This window comes from Mobula hypostoma, chromosome 7 (genome assembly GCF_963921235.1).
Source record: "Mobula hypostoma chromosome 7, sMobHyp1.1, whole genome shotgun sequence".
Classification (NCBI taxonomy): domain Eukaryota; kingdom Metazoa; phylum Chordata; class Chondrichthyes; order Myliobatiformes; family Myliobatidae; genus Mobula; species Mobula hypostoma.
In genome coordinates this window covers 111,240,045-111,263,513 of record NC_086103.1, presented here as the reverse complement: position 1 = coordinate 111,263,513, position 23,469 = coordinate 111,240,045, and the positions used below count along the sequence as shown (strand labels likewise).

Genomic DNA, 23,469 nt, shown 5'->3' with positions numbered 1-23,469 from the left:
CAACAGTGGTGTCACCAGCAAACTCTATATGATGTTGGAGCTGTACTTAGTCACACAGTCATAAATGTAAAGCAGGGGGCTAAGTACACATCCCTGCAGTGCTCCAGTATTGATGGAGATTGTGGAGGAGGTGTTTTTGCCAATCTGAACTGACTGGGGTTTCCAAGTGAAGAATTCACAAGAGGGTATTGAGGCCCAGGTCTTGGAGTTTACAGATCAGTTTTGAGGGGATGATGATATTAAATGCTGAGCTGTAGTCGATAAAGAGCATCCTGATGTATGCATCTTTGCTGTCCACATGTTCCAGAGTTGTCTGAAGAGCCAACAAGATGTGTCTTGTATACAAACAGCCAAAACAGACATTTTCCTTTAGAAAGGCAATCTTCTCAATATGAACTCTTTTCTCCAGCTGAGGGCATGAACCCACTGCAAGTTCACCCTCACAGAACAGACAAACCCTTTGAGGCCATTTCCCTTCTACTGGTTCCAGGTTCAGTTTTAGCTTTACTTCTCACAGTGGCCACAAAGTTGTTTCCTTTAGCCCTAGAATGAAATTGTGACTTAGTTTTGTTCACACCTTTGCTTATTGCCAGCGATGGAGCATCCTGTATATTCCCAAATACCGGATCTGTTACAATCTTTACTTGCCTTTCAATAAAAACAACGAAGTCAGTGAAAGTAGTCTTATGGTTGTGCCTTTCTTGCAGTTTGCAGACCACCATTCTTCATTTATTCCTAAGCAAATAGGGCAATTTCTTTATAACAATAGACATATTAGCAGGCATATCCATCTCACGCATGTACTGCACTTCTTCCATAGCACTGCAACAGCCTCTAAGAAAAAGACTGTAATCTTGAAGAGGTTTCACGTCTTCAGATTTAATAGTACCCAAGAAAGAGCCTCTTTCATGTAGGCAGATACAATTTTCTAATCGAGACCAAAATGTTCTTGCAATAAAGCCTTAGCTTTTACGTATCCTTTCTTAGGATCAACATGCTGGCAACTTCTGACAAGTTCTCAAGGGGGATCCCTAATGTATTGTTCAAGGAAATAGAGGCAGTCACTACAGTCACTCTTGTCTTCAACACTATTTTCAAAAGCCCTCATGAATGCATGATACTACAATGGATCACCATCAAAGATTTGAACCTCTCTTTTAGGTGAAGATGAACTGCATTGTTGTTGTGCCAATAAGGTTATTTCATTTTGCTTCCTCATAACATCAACAATACTATTCTGACATCTATCGTCTGAAACAAGTAGTTCCATGCTGTAAGTGAATGTCCCTATGAGCTCCTCGAGTGTTGGATATGATTGTCTTTCAATAATTGTTGATGTGTGATAAATGCAGCTAAATCAGCCTCCATTTTAATGCGCTTAGAGGAGGTATTAGAAACAGAAGATGCCTGCATTAACTTGAAGCATTAACATTTGACACACTGTCGCTTGGGTCTATGTCATTCTGTGGGTCCTCTGCTATATGTGTAGTCAAAACATACCTTGGAATTTGAGAAACATTGATGGAAGATGGGACATATATTCACTTGTTGCAGCAACATAACCTTTAATGGAACATGTCTGGGTCAACAATTGTTTCACATCCTCTATTGGATACTAAGGCATCCAATGTTTGAAAAACACTGGTTCTGTTTCTCCTGCTAGACCTTGGGAAGTAGTGAGATCAACATGTGATGTTGCTTAGCAACAGCTTCACAGAGACTAGTCAAGTCCTCAAGACAGGATTGCACTTGTAAGGCATTTTCCTTATTTCCCATAAGATTCTTAAGATTTATGGGTTTAAATCTTTAATTTTGTTCGCATTTGTTTTCTATTCCTTTTAAAGACTTTTGATTTTACCTGCTAAAGCTTTCAAAGTAAGTTTAACTTCTCCTTTGCAAACCCCAGCTGCAGTTATTGGCATCAATTTCACGTTTCGATACACTCAAGTTACTTTCTCAAGTTGTGTGACTGGCAATTAACTCTTCGTTTGCCTGCAGCACTGGCAATATTTGATTCAATAAACATAGGCAGCAAACCGTCCGCTCATCCACAGTGCTTAAACCAGACCGTACAAACAGCCTTCAATTCAAACGTCAGCAACCAGAATACTTCTGCACTTCCATAAAGCAAAGCGATGGACCCTCAGGCAAGCATCACACGATCAAGCAATGGTCCATAATGGATGGACAGCGCTGGCCATTCAAAACTGTGTTCAAACCACAAATACACAGTATGAGTCAACAAAAAGTCCTTTACTTGCTGCAAGCTGATAGAGTTTCTGATGTCACACATCAAAGTTGCCGGTGAACGCAGTTTGCGAGTTTCTGACGCGTTGCTTTCAGTGTTGCGATTCCAATTTCGCCAATGGGTCCGAGGCAATCCTTTGCCGTAGACTGGTGTTTGTTTGGTACAACTATATATTTTTTGACAAAGTGTAGCAGTTACTTTAGAATAAACCAAAACTGCTGAGAGACTAAATCATGGTAATCAACACTGTATGACGCACTTCCAAATAATGAATTTCCAAATCGTAAAAGGAACATTCAATCCTTTATTATGAAACCACCAAGGACGAACAATCTCGTATTGATAAAGAACTAACGAAACTAAATTAATGATATAGCATTCAAATCAGTGTAGTAACTAAGTGATCCAATAACATCCCAATTGGCGTAACTAAGCATTCGAATTGGCATAGTACGTGGCTAAACTAAATTAGCAATTTAACTACGCAATGCTAAGCGTAATGATAGTGGTCAACAAAAAAAATCACCCCATGGCTTACCCCCCTCAACCAAACTATCGACTACCGAGACCAAGCGACAATACGTAACCATGTAACAGATTACCATAATAAATGCAGCACAAAATACAATAGAGACAGAAAATGGATACTTGGCTCCTACACCCAGGTTACAAATGCCTGACTTATGGAGAGAAAAAAAATAAACTGCCATAATATTATTAAATTTAGGAGTCTGAGTTAAGTACATACAATTGTCCCTAGGAATGGCAAAGCACGTCCTCACCCTTCAGTTTTAGTCATTTTTCTTTCTTTTATGTGCTTTTGATGCCATTTACCACAATACTGTGGAGGTATGGTTATCAATCTAAGTGATTTTTGTATATTTTCTTACTAATAGATAAAACAGACTTATAGCTGTTGCTAAAAATAGAACCTGTTCATTATCCGGGCTGGTATGAATTTAAATTTCTAGGAGGCATTTCATGAGCTATTGCATCAAAGGTTATTATGGAAAATGAAAGCTAATGATACAAGAGATAACAAAATGGGATGGACAGACGATTGCCTGCTAACAGGAAATAGTGACACAGCTTTTTCTAGTTGGGAAAATGGAATGGATGGTGTGCCACAGGAACTGATGTGGCAGTCTTTAACAATTTATATAAATGACAGATGAAGGAAATAATATATAGAACACAGAACAGTGCAGCACAGTACAGGGTCTTACACTGGCATTTTAACCTCAGATTAATCTAATCTGTCCCTCCCGCACAGCCTTCCATTTTCCTTTCACCCATGTGTCGAAGAGTCTCTTAAATGTCCCTAATATATCTGCCTCCACCACCTCCCCTGGCAGCACGTTCCACACACCCATCTCTCTCTGCAAAAAAAAACACTTTTCCTAAAACCTCCCCCCGGCTTTCCTTCTCCTCTTCTTCCTATGCCCATCACGCCTACCAAAACCCCTTTTTAATGTTATGGCAAGCCTTAATGTTGACAAACTCCCTGGCACTAAAAATTAACACCAAGTACGTATGAATTCTCATTCTACTAGATTTTAATTGTTATATATATTTCTTCATATCAGTTATTTTTAAATACTTTGGCCTAAGGTTCCAGTCTGACTCATTGGGGAGGCACACAATCATGACCTCTATTAAGCAAAGCTCACTTATAAGGGGTGCCAATTGGAATCTCAAATTTATCGTGCCTTTCAATGCAAAAGATCATGGAAATTCATGGAAAGCAGTCTCGTAATCAGGAAGCACTATTTGTTTACTGGTTGGTTCACCTCTCAGCACCTTTATTTTGCATTAAATATTTATCACATAAAAGATAGCACTTGTCTATATGTGACATTCCACATGTGGCCACACCTACTTTCCCAATAAATACATTAGACAATACGTTATTGCTTAAATTAAAAGTTGCAACTTCCTTCTCAAATTCTGTTTGGATATTTGCTATCAGTGTTAAACCTGCAGATATAATCAAGCACAAAGTACCTTATTATCTTTTATTGTGTAATGGCACAGACTTTGTCTTTGGCCAAATCTTTTTGCAATTTCTATAGCATTGCGATCTGGATCGACAAAAGGAAAATGAGCCAGATCTCGTTGAATCTGTGGAAAAGACAGAGGACACTGCATATCCCTGTACCATTTGTTTCCATCTTCTTGTGCACAGTTACAGGATTCATGGTACACATAGCCTGCAAAGGAAAATACTCATTTACTACCGCCACCAACCTCCTAAGTAATATAAACAATTTAGTATTTAAACAATAAAAAGTTGAACCAGATAAAGCAAACATAGCATTATATCTTTTTTTAAAATCCCATAAGAAATCATTGTAATCTAGAAGAAAGGAGTGGGATTGCCAAGGCCGATACACAGATATTGTTTTCTCTCAACAACTAAGGAGCATTGTCTCAGGATAAGGGTAAGCTATTTAAAGATCAGATGGAGACGTAGGTGCACGGGATATAGCTAATTTTTGATACATCAAATGAAACTGTGTGTGTATAAAAATCACCAAAAATGATTGCAAAATAAAGAAAAGGCTCTAGGTGTAGATTCATGAAGATTAAAAACAGCAACTTGTTAATAGACTGAGAAGAAAAGGCCATTGAAATTTTATTTTGTTTTCTTAACAGGTATGGTGCATAAATAATAGGTTCCGGTAAATTTATATAAGCTACTAACCAAACCTCAGTTAGGAGAAAATTGGCAACATCGGACTTAAAACCTAGGGAACTTTAAAAAAAATACACTAGATTCAACACAAGGTTACTGGTATGAGAAAATACAAATAAAAATTTACATATTGTATATATTTTTTTCATTTGCAGAGAACCGATTACATATAATATAGATACATTATCTAAATCTAAGGTAGCAGATAGTTTGAAGTGAGTTTGGAGAAAAGGGAATTTCTGAATTAAGACACAGACACATGAAAAATATCTAAAAGTTGTAAGACAATGGGATTCACTTCCATGGATATTGGTGTGGTAGAAACAACATCAACATTTAAAATTACAGCAGATGGGAATTGAAGACATGCAATCAAATTAGTAAATATAATTTGAATGATTTGCTCCTGTTTCTGTGATATCTTTCTGGAGGAACACTATCATTTTTTAATGCATACATTTCTAAATGACAATAAACGAGGACTGAGTGTCTTCATAATCCAATCTAATCACTAAACACTACGTTGTGGTAAATGCCTGATTTGAAAACAAGTGTACTTTAATGCAGGATATGGACATTGCTGCCAATGCCAGCATTTACTGACTATTCATAATTACCCATGAAAGGTTATGGTCTGTCGCTTTCTTAAGCCACTATGCTATAACTTTCAAAATGCACTACACATAGCATAGTGTAGCGAGGTTTTATATATTGCATTTCAAATGTATTTTTGTCTGCATTATTCATGCAGGAGTGAATTTTATAAATGCCTACTCACTAAAGTATGGAGAATGACTCAGACAGTAAATTAATCATAGTTTTATGCACTATAATCTAGATAAAATTTAATCTAGATAACATGAAAATTAATGTTAAAGTACACATTTTAAACTTGCCTTGATTTTAATCCTATTCAGGCTGTCAATCAGAGCAATTTGAGATGTGGTTGATGTTATGCTCATGATGTACCTCCAAATGCACAGTTCCACCATAACTTGCAGTGGATGCAGAGATGCATCTTGGGTGGACATAAATAACATTCAAGAAACCAATAGCAGCATAGTTTCATTGTTTATTTCTCACAGAACGGATTTTTTTTTCAGGTCCGTTGCTGCCACTAAAGGACATTGACATCACCTGCCCGATAGGACAGCAAAGATACCCAGCAACTCTAAATGTTAAAGTTTACAAATAGCTTGGCATCCAAAGAAAGATGTGATGCCAGGCTCACCACATAAACTGGTCTCAAATTGGGCCACACATAATGTAACAAAGTAGTGGCCAATGCTTACTATCCCCAAACTTAAAAGACAAAGAATGTGAAAGCATTTGGAAAGTCTGTGATCCTTCACACCAGGTGTTTTACTTTTGCTTCTTCCATTGACAAATCCCTATCCTCAAGAAACATGATATTCTCCTTCTGCCTTTCTACACCCCTTCCTATATCACATCTTCTCTGGATACTTTACTGAGGAGTGTATGGAATCATTTATGCAAAAACATAAAACGGTGGCTTGATAATGATTCTCTGGCTGATTTTCCCTCCTCCCATCCCATCCATAAAATGAATGCCTGATTATAGCACCATATTCATAAAAGACACTGCAGGCCTAATTTGCTCCTTATCATTCTCTGGCATCAGGTATTGGAATGTCAATCCAATGTATCATGTTTCTGATCTGCTTCTTCCTGTATCAAATAATCTTTCAACTTATCTGATTTGGAAAGAGTTATTTGTATAAAACATGTAACATATACATCCTTCAATTAGTTTTAATGTCAACATTGTAATAAATCTGAATTACCCTGCTCCTTAACTTGAACTGAGGTAAGCTCTTATGCTTCAACCAACTCTACTTACAAATCTCAGCTTTTTTTAAGTTTGATATGAACAATCAACAAATATATTAAAACAATGAGGATGGAAAGCATGGCTTTAAAAGAAGATTGTGCTAAGTTGGAATGCCTTTGATAAATTATGCATGCCTTTTAATACCTTTTCTAAAAATATACTAGGTATTGATTATTCCTTCGCAACACAGTTAAATCAAACACTAAGATGTTCATTTATATCTGCAGGAAATGTATGCCAGAACTGGCAGATGATGATGATCTGTGGGAAAATGACACATTTTTATCAGTCTTTGCCCTACAGTGGGAGAGTCAACAACTAGAGTTTAAAGGTGAAAAGAAATAAATATAAAGGTTTGATAGACAAGTTTCACCTAAAATGTGGTGGGTATATGTAACCAGTTCCTAAATGAAGTGGTAGTGGTGGCACAATACTGTGCTTAAAAGGACATAGGAGCACAACTGGGCTATTGGGCCTATTAAGTCTGCTACACCATTCAATATTGGCTGATTTATTTTCTCTCTCAACCCAATTCTCCTGCCTTTTCCCCATAACCTTTGACGCCCTGACTAATCAAGAACTTATCATCCTCCACTTGAAATATACCCAATAACTTGGCTTTTACAGCCACCTGTAGCACTGAATTCCACAGACTCACCACCCTCTGGCCAAACAACAGGAATCCTGCAGATGCTGGAAATTCAAGCAACACACATCAAAGTTGCTGGTAAACCCTCTGGCCAAAGAAGTTCCTCTTCATCTTTGTTGTAAAGGGATGTCCTTCTATTTTGAGGCTTTGCCCTCTGGTCCTAAACTGTCCTATGCATTATTACTGCCCAGGGCATCGATGTTCAGAGTTCAAGCCCGGTGTCTTCTGTACGTTTTCCCTGTAGAATGCATGGGTTTTCTCTGGGTCCTCCGGTTTCCTCCCATAGTCCAAAGACGTACTGTAGGTTAATTGATCGTTATAAATTGTGCTGGGCTAGGCTCAGGTTAAATTGGGTGGTGCAACAAGGGTCTATCCATGGGAGAAGGAGAGCGGGGGGGGGGAGAAGAGGGAGGGGGTTGATAAATAAAGATAAAGATAAAATTGGGCCAAAGGGGCTGTTTCTGTGCTGTACAACATTATAATTCTACGACTGTGATGCATCTAACAGCTGAATGCTATTACCTCTTACAAAGTGAAATCAAATGACATAGGTGACAACGGAGATTTACTTCCAGAAGAGCTCAATGCCTGCTAACCGCCAAAACATGGAGGAACCTTCACGTACCCCCACAGCCCCAGATGACCCTTTGATTTCAGTGCCTGAAGCTGAGGTGAGAGCATCCTTCAGAAGGGTGTGAACCCACAGAAAGCATCCGGACCAGATGGTGTACAAGGCCGAGTACTAAAGACCTGTACTGATCAAATGGCTGGAGTGTTCACTGAGATCTTTAAACTGTTGTTTCAACAGTCTAAGGTACCCAGCACTTTCAAGCAGGCTTCAATTATACCAATGCCCATGAAGAACAGAGCAACCTGCCTCAATGACTATTGTCCAGCAGCACTTATATTCACTGCCATGAAGTGCTTTGAGGGGTTGGTGATAAAACATATGAACTCTTGTCTGAGAAGCGACTTGGATTTGCTTCAATTTGCCTACCAGCATAACAGATCCACAGCAGATGCTATTTCATTGGCTCTTCACTCAATCCTGGAATATCTGGACCAAAAAGATGTATACACCAGGATGCTCTTTATCAACTAGAGCTTGGCATTCAATACCATCATTCCTCAAAACTAATCAATAAGCTCCAAGACCATGGCCTCAATAGCTCCTTGTGCAACTGGATCTTCGATTTCCTCACTTGCAGACCCTAGTCAGTACAGATTGGCAACATCTCCTCCACCATCTCCAACAACAATGGTGCACCACAAGGTTGTGTGCTTAGCCCCCTGCTCTACTCGCTTTATACCTATGACTGTGGGGATGAGCACAGCTCCAATGCCATATTTAAGTTTGCTGATGACACCACTGTTGTTGTCCAAACCAAAGGTGGTGACAAATTAGCATATAGAAGGCAGAGTGAAAATCTGGCCGAGTAATGCCACAACCTCTTATTCAATGTCAGCAAGACCAAGGAGCTGATTATTGACTTCAGGAGGAGGAAACCAGAGGTCCATGAGCCAGTCCTCACCAGGGGATCAGGGGTGGAGAGGGTCAGCAACTTTAAATTCTTCAGGGTTATCCTTTCAGATGACTTGTCCTGGGCCCAGAAATTAAATGCAATTATGAACAAAGCACAGTATGATCTCTACTTCCTTAGAAGTTTACGAAGATTTGGCATGACATCCAAAACTTCGGTTAACTTCTAAAAATGTGTGGTGGAGAGTATATTGACTAGTTGCATTTTTAGCCTGGAATGGAAACATCAATGCCCTTGAATGGAAAATCCTACAAAAAGCAGTAATATGTCCCAGTTCATCACGGGTAAAGCCCTCCCCACCACTGAGCAAATCTATATGGAGCATAGCCACAGGAAAGCAACATCTGTCATCAGGAACCCCTATCGCCCAGGTCATACCTATTCTCACTGCTGCCATCAGGAAGAAGGTTCAGAAGCCTCAGGTCTCACCACCAGATTCAGGACCAGTTATTACCCCTCAAACATCAGGCTCCTGAACCAATGGGGGAAACTTCACTCGCCTCATCACTAAACTGTTCCACAACCTATGGACTCAATTCCAAAGACACTTCATCTCATGTTCACGATACTAATTGCCTATTTATTATTATTATTATTACTATTTATTTTTTCTTCTGTATTTGCAGTTTGTTGTCTTTTGTGCATTGGTTGTTTGTCCTGTTGGTCATGGTCTTTCATTGATTCCATTATGGTTATTGGATTTACTGAGTACAAGTCTCAGGGTTGTATACAGTGACATATCTGTACTTTGATAATAAATTTACTTTCAACTTTGAATGCAGAGATGCCAAAAAATAGGTCTATATGCGTAATAGGTCTCTAGCAAATGTGATCTCATTGGCTCTTCATGCAGCCTTGAATCACCTGGACAATACTAACACTTACGCCGTGTTGCTATTTATTGTCATGCAGACTTAAATTACCTGAACAATACTAATTCTTACATCAGTTTGCTATTTATTGTCTACAGCTCAGCATTTAACAATCATTCCTACTGATATGATCAAAAAGCTCCAAAACATAGCTACTTCATTCTGCATCTGGATCTTCGACTTCATCACTGGAAGATCACAGTCTGTGCAGATTGGAAATAACATCTCCACCTCACTGACAATCAACACTGACACACCTCAAAGATGTGTGCTTAGCCCACAGTTCTACTCTTACACCCATGACTGTATGATTAAGCACAGCTCCAACGCCATCTATAAATATGCTAACAACACAACTATTGTTGGCAGAATTTCAGATGGTGGTGAAAAGGAATACAGGAGCAAGACAGATCAAAGTTCAAAGTAAACTTTATTATCAGAGTATATACATGTCACCACATACAACCCTGAGATTCTTTTACTGTGGGCATTCTGAGCAAATCTATAAAGCAGTAACTGTAAACCGTTAATATCAGGGCTGTAAACAAACTGTGCCAATGGAGATATAAATAAATAGCAATAATAAGGATCACGTATAACAAAGTCTGTAAATGAGCCCTTAAATGAGTGTAGTTTTCCCCTTTTGTTCATGAGCTGGATGGTTGAGGGGTAGTAACTGTTATTGAACCTGGTGGTGCGAATCCTGAAGCACCTGTACCTTCTACCTGATGACAGCAGCAAGAAAAGAGCATAGCCTGGGTGATGAGATCTTTGCTGCTTTTCTACGGCAACGTTTCATGTAGATGTGTTCAATGGTTGGGAGGGTTAACCCATGATGTCCTGGGCCAAATCCACTAACTTTTGTAGAACTTTCTGTTCAAAGGTATTGGTGTTACCATACCAGGCTGTAATGCAGCCAGTCAGCACACTTTCCACCACACATCTATAGAAGTTTGCCAAGATTTTCAATGACATGCCGAACCTCTGCAGACTCCTGAGGCAGTAAAGGCACTATTGTGCTTCCTTCACAATAATAAATCCTCGGGGGACCAATATCCTGGCAGGGAGATTAGCGGGGGCTACTGAGGTGACTTTAAACTAGAATGGTTGGGGGGTGGGAATCAAATTAAAGCGGCTAGGTGTGAGGAGGTTAGTTCACAACAGAGGGATGGGAACCAGTGCAGAGAGACAGAGGGGTGTAAAGTGAGCGTAGAAGCAAAAAGTACAAAGGGGAAAAGTAAAAGTGGCAGGCCGACAAATCCAGGGCAAGCATTAAAAAGGGCTAAGAGAGTTGTAAAAGAGTGCCTGAAGGCTTTATGTGTCAATGCAAGGAGCATTCGTAATAAGGTGGATGAATTGAAAGTGCAGATTGTTATTAATGATTATGATATAGTTGGGATCACAGAGACATGGCTCCAGGGTGACCAGGGATGGGAGCTCAACGTTCAGGGATATTCAATATTCAGGAGGGATAGACACGAAGGAAGGGGAGGTGGGGTGGCGTTGCTGGTTAAAAAAGAGATTAACGCAATAGAAAGGAAGGACATAAGCCGGGAAGATGTGGAATCGATATGGGTAGAGCTGCGTAACACTAAGGGGCAGAAGACGCTGGTGGGAGTTGTGTACAGGCCACCTAACAGTAGTAGTGAGGTCGGAGATGGTATTAAACAGGAAATTAGAAATGTGTGCAATAAAGGAACAGCAGTTATAATGGGTGACTTCAATCTACATGTAGACTGGGTGAACCAAATTGGTAAAGGTGCTGAGGAAGAGGATTTCTTGGAATGTATGCGGGATGGTTTTTTGAACCAACATGTCGAGGAACCGACTAGAGAGCAGGCTATTCTGGACTGGGTTTTGAGCAATGAGGAAGGGTTAATTAGCGATCTTGTCGTGAGAGGCCCCTTGGGTAAGAGTGACCATAATATGGTGGAATTCTTCATTAACATGGAGAGTGACGTAGTTAATTCAGAAACAAAGGTTCTGAACTTAAAGAGGGGTAACTTTGAAGGTATGAGACATGAATTAGCTAAGATAGACTGGCAAATGACACTTCAAGGATTGACGGTGGATATGCAATGGCAGGCATTTAAAGGTTGCATGGATGAACTACAACAATTGTTCATCCCAGTTTGGCAAAAGAATAAATCAAGGAAGGTAGTGCACCCGTGGCTGACAAGAGAAATTAGGGATAGTATCAATTCCAAAGAAGTAGCATACAAATTAGCCAGAGAAAGTGGCTCACCTGAGGACTGGGAGAAATTCAGAGTTCAGCAGAGGAGGACAAAGGGCTTAATTAGGAAGGGGAAAAAAGATTATGAGAGAAAACTGGCAGAGAACATAAAAACGGACTGTAAAAGCTTTTATAGATATGTAAAAAGGAAAAGACTGATAAAGACAAATGTAGGTCCCCTGCAAACAGAAACAGGTGAATTGATTATGGGGAGCAAGGACATGGCAGACCAATTGAATAATTACTTTGGTTCTGTCTTCACTAAGGAGGACATAAATAATCTTCCAGAAATAGTAAGGGACAGAGGGTCCAGTGAGATGGAGGAACTGAGCGAAATACATGTTAGTAGGGAAGTGGTGTTAGGTAAATTGAAGGGATTGAAGGCAGATAAATCCCCAGGGCCAGATGGTCTGCATCCCAGAGTGCTTAAGGAAGTGGCCCAAGAAATAGTGGATGCATTAGTGATAATTTTTCAAAACTCGTTAGATTCTGGACTAGTTCCTGAGGATTGGAGGGTGGCTAATGTAACCCCACTTTTTAAAAAAGGAGGGAGAGAGAAACCGGGGAATTATAGGCCGGTTAGCCTAACGTCGGTGGTGGGGAAACTGCTGGAGTCAGTTATCAAGGATGTGATAACAGCACATTTGGAAAGCGGTGAAATGATCGGACAAAGTCAGCATGGATTTGTGAAAGGAAAATCATATCTGACGAATCTCATAGAATTTTTTGAGGATGTAACTAGTAGAGTGGATAGGGGAGAACCAGTGGATGTGGTATATTTGGATTTTCAAAAGGCTTTTGACAAGGTCCCACATAGGAGATTAGTGTGCAAACTTAAAGCACACGGTATTGGGGGTAAGGTATTGGTGTGGGTGGAGAATTGGTTAGCAGACAGGAAGCAAAGAGTGGGAATAAACGGGACCTTTTCAGAATGGCAGGCGGTGACTAGTGGGGTACCGCAAGGCTCAGTGCTGGGACCCCAGTTGTTTACAATATATATTAATGACTTGGATGAGGGAATTAAATGCAGCATCTCCAAGTTTGCGGATGACACGAAGCTGGGTGGCAGTGTTAGCAGTGAGGAGGATGCTAAGAGGATGCAGGGTGACTTGGATAGGTTGGGTGAGTGGGCAAACTCATGGCAGATGCAATTTAATGTGGATAAATGTGAAGTTATCCACTTTGGTGGCAAAAATAGGAAAACAGATTATTATCTGAATGGTGGCCGATTAGGAAAAGGGGAGGTGCAACGAGACCTGGGTGTCATTATACACCAGTCATTGAAAGTGGGCATGCAGGTACAGCAGGCGGTGAAAAAGGCGAACGGTATGCTGGCATTTATAGCGAGAGGATTCGAGTACAGGAGCAGGGAGGTACTACTGCAGTTGTACAAGGCCTTGGTGAGACCACACCTGGAGTATTGTGTGCAGTTTTGGTCCCCTAATCTGAGGAAAGACATCTTTGCCATAGAGGGAGTACAAAGAAGGTTCACCAGATTGATTCCTGGGATGGCAGGTCTTTCATATGAAGAAAGACTGGATGAACTGGGCTTGTACTCGTTGGAATTTAGAAGATTGAGGGGGGATCTGATTGAAACGTATAAGATCCTAAAGGGATTGGACAGGCTAGATGCAGGAAGATTGTTCCCGATGTTGGGGAGGTCTAGAACGAGGGGTCACAGTTTGAGGATAGAGGGGAAGCCTTTTAGGACCGAGGTTAGGAAAAACTTCTTCACACAGAGAGTGGTGAATCTGTGGAATTCTCTGCCACAGCAAACTGTTGAGGCCAGTTCATTAGCTATGTTTAAAAGGAAGTTAGATATGGCCCTTGTGGCTACAGGGGTCAGGGGGTATGGAGGGAAGGCTGGGTTCTGAGTTGGATGATCAGCCATGATCATAATAAATGGCGGTGCAGGCTCGAAGGGCCGAATGGCCTACTCCTGCACCTATTTTCTATGTTTCTATATTTGTATGATGGAGTCAGGACATATCCTCAGAAATACTGACATCCAGAAATTTAAATTTACTGACCCTTTCCACCTCCAATCCTATATGAGTATTGGCTCATGAAGTCTACTGAAGTCCCTCTCCTGAAGTATACAATCAGTTGCTTGGCCTTACTGACATTGAGTGAGAGGTTGTTGTTATTACACCACTCAGCCAAGTTTTCAATCTCCCTCCTGTATGCTGATTCATCACCCCCTTTGATACAGCCCACAATAGTGCTGTTGTCAGCAAACTGGTATATGGTGTTGGAGCTATACTTAGCCACACAGTCATAGGTGCCACATAGTCATAGAACATAGGGCTAAGTATAGATCCTTGTGGTGCTCCTGTTCTAATGGGGATTGTGGAGGAGATCAGTTGGCTAAGTGGTGTCACAGCAACAACCTTGCACTAATGTCAGTAATACCGAAGAATAGGTTGTGGACTTAAGAAAGGGTAAGATGAGGGCACATACAACAATCCTCATTGAGGAATCAGTAGTGGAAAGGTGAGTAATTTCAAATTCCTGGTGTCAACATCTCTGCTGATTTATCCTAAGCCCAAAATATTGATGCAGTTACAAAGACCGCGGCTGTATTTCATTAGGAGTCTGAGATTTGGTATGTCACTAACGACACTTGCAAATTTCTACAATGCAATGTGGAGAGCATTCTGACTGGCTGTGTCACCATCTGGTATGAAGGGGGACACTGCACAGGATCAAGATAAGCTGCAGAAAGTTGTGAACTAGTTGGCTCCATCATGGGCACGAGCCTATCCAGCAACCAGGACATCTTCAAGGAGCGATGCCTCAAAATGGTGGCATTCATCATTAATGACCCCTCCCCCCCCCACCACCAACCAGGACATGCCCTCTTCTCATTGCTACCAACAGGGAGGAGTTACAGGAGCCTGAAGACACACACTCAACGTTTCAGGAATAGCTTCTTCCCCTCTGCCATCAGATTTCTGAATGGGGCAGAAATTTGTCAGTGACATTAAACCTGGATTCTGAGCTCTTCCAAGATATTCTGTCCCCAATCTTAACAGACATATAACTGTTCATGACAAATACCACTGTTAAAAAGCACAAACTGGCACATCTCAGAGGTTAATAATTATAGCATTTTGCTAACCCCCAGAATTTGCTAGTTGTTCACATTGTTCCATTTTCTTCACATAAATAGCCTCACCAAAGGTTCTTCTGTTATTGTTAATTAGTTATCCTTTAAACTTGTCACAGAAAAGTTAGAGCTAACTATTAATTACATGTCACGAGGAAATCTGCAGATGCTGGAATTTCAAGCAACACAAATAAAAGTTGCTGGTGAACGCAGCAGGCCTTCTTCAGGGTCTTGGCCCGAAACATCAACTGTACCTCTTCCTAGAGATGCTGCCTGGTCTGCTGCGTTCACCAGCAACTTTTATGTGTCGCTTGAAATTACATGTATCCTTTTAAATGACCTCATTATTGTTAACACAATGGCAGAAAGTGAAACAATTTAAAATGAATAATCTAATTCCTGCACTTGATAAATTGTTCTAGGGAGATTTTCAAAGTTTATGATATTTTTCTTACTTTCCCCTTTGTCTTCCCCCCCCCCATAACATTTTTATATCCCTGTACTTATTTTATTTCTTTACATGACCTGCCTCGACACACAGTCAATTCTGTTGCTTTCTCAACCTCGAATTCATTGGTTGAGAATACTCCAGCCGTCTGGTGCTCTTGCCACACTTACTCATATTTCCAGCCAGTTACTGAGCTAAAACTCACTATGGTCAAGTGAGCTACTCAGCAAGCTGCTTCACAGGAATAACTTCTTGGAAATATCAGGTTATTTTAATGATGTGTGTGTGTACTGCCATATTATGCCATTGTGATACTCTATAATTACATTTATAAAATCTCAAGTACCTTTTAAAAAATATGGTGACTGAGCAACATGAGCATCTTGGAACTTAATCTCAATTACCAGATCCCTGTAACTTGAATACATTCTGTATCTGACAAGGAAAGATCCATCCTTCCGATCCAACACTTGCACCCAAATGCGAGTGAATTCCTCACCCGGGGAATTAAAGCTCACTGTAAATGTGTCTTCACCTGGTGAAGTAGTAAAGCTACAGGGAAAGGAGAACAAGTTACACAGGAATCAGTACAAAAAGAAAGAATATATATATGAATTGTAAGGGAAAACATTTAAAATTAACAGGTCTGTATAGAATGTAGACATGAGATAAATATGACTTCAAAATCACACAAGACTATACAAATATCCTGAACTTTACACTTCTTAGTCTCACAAATGCATGAATTTCATTAATGATGTTAACTGCACATGTGAACAGTCTCCTTTGATTGGACACTTAATTACAAAATACAGAATATCTTATGTAAATTATTCTAACACAATAAGAGCAACAAAAATGGTAGCCTTGCTTACAATTCTCTGAACTGTAAAATGAATGTATTATCACTGTCAGAATTGACATTCAATTTATTAGACTAGTATTTTAACAATGACTGAAGTCAGTCTGATTAGATTGTAAGATAACAATGACAAATCATTACAATGCATTTGCTGCAATGTGTGGGTCTACAGGGAGATTAGAGAAAATAACGCTGCTTGTAACAGTATGTTTCTATTTGAGAATATACAATTTCTAAAAACGTTTTTGTAAACTGCTCATTGTTTTGACAAAACAGCCATTTTAAAATCAGAACACAGCTTTTCATATTCTGCTAGAAGTTTAATGTTTATTACGGAATTAAAGAGCAAACATTTGACACTAAACCTTGAAAAGCTGACATCACTCATCACTTTCTGTTAAAAGATTGAGGTTCAAGACACATTATCTCAGCTAACGTCCAGCATTATACAGAGGGGTGTACTACTCAGTTGGAACATACACCCTTTGAGATGTGTAGGCCAAGATTTCATATCCCCATTCACATATTTATAGTCCAACACTACTATATTTAAAAAAAACTGAAATTCTGTACAGCCTGCTTATGTCTGAACAACATTTATGTCTCAAGCAACTTCACTAAATCAATTGGAATTCTTTCTAATTGTCATTTGTGGAACATTACTTTTCAAAATTTGTCTTTATAGTTTGATAATTATTACATTTCAGACATTTCATTGACAGTGTAATGTTTGATTAGTCATGATGTTATGAAGGGTACAAAATGATTGCTTAATTTCTAATTTTAAAACTTGAAAGAATTACTAGAAATTTGGGACTGCACCCAAGAATAAATCACCAGTTTGAAAGAGGAAAAAAATGGGGATGGAGGCAAGCACATCTACATATAATGGAAAAGATTTCACTTCTTATTTTTTCCTAACATGATAATAAATTCATGCCTTTAAATGTGTGATTATATGCTGTGATACTTTTTAAAATGGCATTTGCTAAGGTGTGGATGTACAGGGCCATCACTTAAGAATTCTATGGTGGGACACAAAATTTCAACATAGTTGTATGAGGAGTAATAGAAAGGTCACTTCCAGGCTGGTAGGCTGAGTTCATGCAATACTACAAAGATCAGTTCTTTGCCCTCAACGATATATAATCAATGTGAAAGACCTAAAAACAGCAAGGGAAATGCAGTGATACTACATAAGGTAACTGAGGATTAGATAAGTTTGTGACAGGATAAGTGAGATGGCAAGAAGATGTGGTGTTTTGTGAGAAAGTAACAAAACAAAAAATCGTTGGTGTATGTAGGGATTTAAAAAAATGTGTTCGCCTACCAATGGCAAAAAGGTTTTATTTGTTTACACACTTAGACATTGTTAGCACCAACAGAAATTATTACCCTACTAATTACCCCAAAGTTTCAGGGACCCATCCTCTTGATTTATTGCAGACCTTGTGGTTAGTAATCAGTTGTGTTGGGAATTTTGGTCTTTAATTCTACAAGTTACATCGCTGAGTCAAGACCCTTGTATGACTTGTGAGGAAATATATAGATCTTGTGGGATAACCATGCTTTGACTATCTGTCCTTCTTGGTCGCAATCATTGCAGATTTGGGAAATGTTATTGTACAAGACTTGACAAGTTACTGAAATGTATCTTCTATGCGGTGCAGTCACAATGCACTGGATATGAAGCATATGCTCAGAGTGGATGCTAATCAAGCACGTTGTTTTATCCTGGATGGTGTTGGAACTTCTTGGGAGCTGTTGGATGCACCACCAGCTTAAATCTCTAGAGTTGCTTTTGAACTTGGATCTTTTGATTCAGACAAATGCTACCCACTGGTCAATACCTGATATTAATGCAGAAATCAATATTATGGTATATCTGTTTTTGTATAATGTGTTGTCCATTTTACCTCTGAAAATATAAAACTAAGAAATTATAACCTATCTCCTCAAAAATCTAAGACCATTTTAAGAAAATTAAATTACTTTCCTGATTTACTTCAATGAATTAAAACAGCAAATGAAGAAAAGCTTTAATTGTAATTCCTTTCTGTTGCTGATTTCCTTAAGTTTCAACTATTCTAAGTTTTACTCCTCTTCTGAGAAAGTGAACAGGTAATTTGTTCTCATTGTAAGCCCAAAAAGAGGCAAAAGTGCTGAAGTATCTTTAGGCACTAGAGTAAAAAAAATCTGAATCCAGCAGACTTGAGAATTGGTGGTACTGGATAAGATTTTTTAAAAACTGATTATTGGATGTTCCTCCTATTAAAACCCAAAAGCATGTTTACTTATTTTGTTACAGTAGTCGTATAAATTTGCCAGAGAACATGCTAACTTCAGAGAGAGTACGCAGTACACAAACACTCAGCACCCTAGAACCAACAACAGATCTACCCATAGTGTACCAGAAACCAACAACAGTCATGGACTAATGAGTTAGCGAGATACCAAACGGCAGAAATTTCTGCCAAAAATTTGATGCTGGATTGCTGGAGGTTTACTGTAGATGGAAAGATCATATACATTCAGAAATTGGGTCCATTAACTTCATTGCTTTGAAAATCAAAAGAAAACTGTGTTACTCAAGTGTGACTAAATATTTAGTTTTATTTTGCAGAGATGTACGAGAATTCATTTCACACCAACACTAAACAGTGCATTCCAGTTAGTTGGGCCATCAGTTAACAGGACAGCTGCTTAATTGGGACAACTCTTCAAGAAAAAAAACTAATCGAGAAATTAGCTCAGGTCCCTTTGTTTATTTGAGACACCATGCTGCTTAATTGCAACAGGAGACTTGCCTAAAATTTTCTAACTAGAGTCAGTCGTGAGCACTTGTGTCGCTATTAGGCACTACGCTTCGAGAATACAATTTTTCAGATAGCGTCAATTACACACACTTGTGTTCAAAAAGCAGCCACTTTTGCCACTGATAGTTGGGGAGAAATACGCAGTAAGACAATTCAGAACTGTTTTTACTCACTGTGGTTTCAAGCATTCAGGCTTGGTGATGCCCGAAATGGCAAAGAGTGAAAATAAAACTATTTCACTACTTCAACAAGTTAGGTACTACAAAAAAAAATTGAAGCTATTGACAACTATTTTGAATTAAATAATGGAAATGAAGATGTGAAGGATGCAAATGTTGAAAGCATTGTATGAAGAGAGTCCCTCATCTGCACTAGGTGTCTGGGCTGATTCCTGCATCTATAGTCAATCAAAAGAACATGGCATCATACACCAGATAAAATTCTCCAACAATAGCTATTAGGAACGAATACACAATTTTATGGTAGAGTAGTAGTATTGGTAGAGTTCTCATTTCTTCTGTATTTCATTTAAATGCATAATAGAAACAGAGAAAACTTACAGCACAATACAGGCCCTTTGGCCCCCAAAGATGTGCCAAAGAAATTACCTAGGGTTACCCATAGCCCTCTATTTTTCTGTGCTCCATGTAACTATCGAAGAGCCTCTTAAAAGACCCTATCGTATCTGCCTCCACCACCGTCACCGGCAGCCCATTCCACGCACTCACCACTCTGTGCATAAAAAACTTACCCCTGACACCTACTTCCAAGCCCTCTCATGCTAGCCATTTCAGCCCTAAGAAAAAGCCTCTGACTATCCACACAATCAATGCCTCTCATCATCTTATACATCTCTATATGGTCACCTCTCATCCTCCGTCACTCCAAGGAAAATAGGCCGAGTTCACTCAACCTTTTCTCAAAAGGCATGTTCCCCAATCCAGGCAACATCCTTGTAAATCTCCTCTGCACTCTTTCTATGGTTTCCACATCCTTTCTATAGTGAGGCAACCAGAACTGAGCACAGTACTCCAAGTGGGTTCTGACCAGGATCCTATATAGCTGCAACATTACCTCTCGGTTCCTAAACTCAATCCCACGATTGATGAAGGCCAATGTACTGTATGATTTCTCAACCAGAGTCAACCTGCGTAGCAGCTTTGAGTGTCCTATGGACTTGGACCCCAAGATCCCTCTGATCCTCCACACTGCCAAGAGTCTTATCATTAATACTATGTTCTGCCATCATATTTGACGTACCAAAATGAACCACCTCACACTTATCTGGGTTGAACTCCATCTGCCACTTCTCAGCCCAGTTTTGCACCCTATCGATATCCCGCTGTAACCTCTGACAGCCCTCCACACTATCCACAACACCTCCAACCTTTGTGTCATCAGCAAATTTACTAACCCATCCCTCCACTCAGAAGGGTAGGGAAAAGAAGACAATGGCAGCAGTGATAGGGTATTCTATAAGGGGGTCAGACAGGTGATTCTGTGGATGCAGGAAAGAAACACGGATGGTAGTTTGCCTCCCAGGTGACAGGGTCCGGGATGTTTCTGATCATGTCCACTATATCCTGAAGTGGGAAGGAGAACAACAACAGGTCGTGGTACATGTTGGTACCAGCGACATACTGAGGAAAAGGGAGGAGGTCCTGAAAGCAGACTACAAGGAGTTAGGAAGTTGAGAAGCATGACCACAAAGTTAGTCATCTCTGGATTACTGCCTGTGCCACGTGACAGTGAGTATAGGAATAGAGTAAGGTGGAGGATAAATGTGTGGCTGAGGGATTGGAGCAGGGGGGGCAGAGATTCAGATTTCTGGATCATTAGGACCTCGTTTGGGGCAGGAGTGACCTGCATAAAAAGGATGGGTTGCATTTGAATCTGAAGGGAGGTTTGCTAAGGCTTTTGGGGAGAGTTTAAACTAGGATTGCTAGGGGTGGGAACCGAACTGAAGAGACAGAGGAAGAGGCGGTTGCTCACAAATAGAGAAAGCTTGGAGACTGTGCGAGAGGAAGGATAGGCAGGTGATAAAGAAGGGACAGGCTCAGACTGATGGTTTGAGATGTGTCTATTTTAATGCAAGGAGTATTATGAACAAAGCAGCTGAGCTTAAGAGTGTGGATCAGTACTTGCAGCTATGATGTTGTGGTCATTACAGAGATTTGGATGGCTTGGGATGGTTACTTCGAGTGCCAGGCTTTAAATGTTTCAGAAAGGACAGGGAGGGAGGTAAAAGAGGTGGGGGCGTGGCACTGTTGATCAGAGATAGTGTCACGGCTGCAGAAAAGGAGGAAGTCATGAGGGATTGTCTATGGAGTCTCCGTGGGTGCAAGTTAGGAACAGGAAGGGGCCAATAACTCTACTGGGTGTTTTTTTAATAGACCACCCAAAAGTAACAAGGACATCGAGGAACAGATAGGGAGACAGATTCTGGAAAGGGGTAGTATTAACAGAGTTGCTGTGGTGAGAGATTTTAATTTCCCAAATATCCATTGGCATGTCCCTAGAGAGAGGGGTTTAGATGGGGTGGAATTTGTTAGGTGTGTTCAGGAAGGTTTCTTGACAGAATATGTAAATCAGCCTACAAGCGGAGAGGCTGTACTTGATCTGGTATTGGGAAATGAGCTTGGTCAGGTGTCAGATCTCTCAGTGGAAGAGCATTTTGGAGATAGTGATCACAATTCTATCTCCTTTATCATAGCATTGGAGAGGGACAGCAGCAGACAAGTTAGGAAAGTGTTTAACTGGAGTAAGGGGAGAAATTAGGCTATCAGGCAAGAACTTAGAAGCATTAATTGGGAACAAATGTTCTCTGGGAAATGTACGGCAGAAATGTGGCAAATGTTCAGGGGATATTTGCGTGGAGTTCTGAATAGGTACATTCCAATGAGACGGGAAGGATGGTAGGGTACAGGAACCGTGGTGTACAAAGGCTGTTGTAAATTTAGTCAAGAAGAAAAGGAAAGCTTACGAAAGGTTCAAAAAACTAGGTAATGATCTAGAAGATAACAAGACTAGCAGGAAAGAGCTTAAGAATAGAATTAGGAGAGCCAGAAGGGGCCATGAGAAGGCCCTGGCGGACAGGATTAAGAAAAACTCCAAGGCATTTTACAAGTATGTGAAGGGCAAGAGGATAAGATGTGAGAGAATAGGACTGATCAAGTGTGACAGTGGAAAAGTGTGTATGAAACTGGAGGAGAAAGCAGAAGTACTTAATGAGTACTTTGCTTCAGTATTCACTATGGAAAAGGATCTTGGTGATTGTAGGGATGACTTACAGTGGACTGGGAAGCTTGAGCATGTAGATATTAAGGAAGGGGACGTGCTGGAGCTTTTGGAAAGCATTAAGTTGGATAAGTCACTGGCACCCGACCAGATGTACCCTCAGCTACCATGGGAGGTGAGGGTGGAAATTGCTGAGCCTCTAGCGATAATCTTTGCATCATCAATGGGGATGGGAGAAGTTCCGGAAGATTGGAGGGTTGCGGATGTTGTTCCACTATTCAAGAAAGGGAGTAGAGATAGCCCAGGAAATTTATAGACCAGTGAGTCTTACTTCAGTGTTTGGTAAGTTACTGGAGAAGATCCTGAGAGGCAGGATTTATGAACATTTGGAGAGGCATAATATGATTAGGAATAGTCAGCATGGCTTTGTGGAAGGCAGGTTGTGTCTTACGAGCCAGATTGAATTTTTTGAGGATGTGACTAAACACATCGATGAAGGTAGAGCAGTAGATGTAGTGTATATGGATTTCAGCAAGGCATTTGATAAGGTACCCCATGCAAGGCTTATTGAGAAAGTAAGGAGGCATGGGATCTAAGGGGGCATTGCTTTGTGGATCCAGGACTGGCTTGCCCACAGACGGCAAAGAATGGTTGTAGATGTGTCATATTCTGCATGGAGGTTGAAGACCAGCGGTGTGCCTCAGGGATCTGTTCTGGGACCCCTACTCTTCACAATTTTTATAAATGACTTGGATGAGTAAGTGGAGAGATGGGTTAGTAAATTTGCTGATGATACAAAGGTTGGGGGTGTTGTGGATAGTGTAGAGGGCTGTCAGAGGTTACAGCAGGACATTGATAGGATGCAAAACTGGGCTGAGATGTGGCAGATGGAGTTCAACCCAGATAA

General features: G+C 40.2%; 1 protein-coding gene across 4 annotated transcripts in view; it reads right to left on the bottom strand.

The window, feature by feature from the left end:
* poglut2 (protein O-glucosyltransferase 2) overlaps positions 1 to 23,469 on the bottom strand; it is a 101,796-nt gene that overhangs the window by 62,548 nt on the left and 15,779 nt on the right. The window contains exons 2-3 of one of the 4 annotated variants that reach the window (XM_063053773.1): positions 15,994 to 16,199; positions 4,253 to 4,458 (exon numbers count right to left, since the gene is read on the bottom strand). The exons of 1 other annotated variant lie outside the window; for it this stretch is intronic. In XM_063053773.1, the coding sequence (XP_062909843.1) occupies positions 4,253 to 4,458; positions 15,994 to 16,199 (412 nt within the window). Of the gene's footprint in view, positions 1 to 1,858; positions 2,534 to 4,252; positions 4,459 to 15,993; positions 16,200 to 23,469 lie in introns of those variants that run through there. 2 more of the 4 variants (XM_063053774.1, XM_063053776.1) reach the window with 2 other exon arrangements.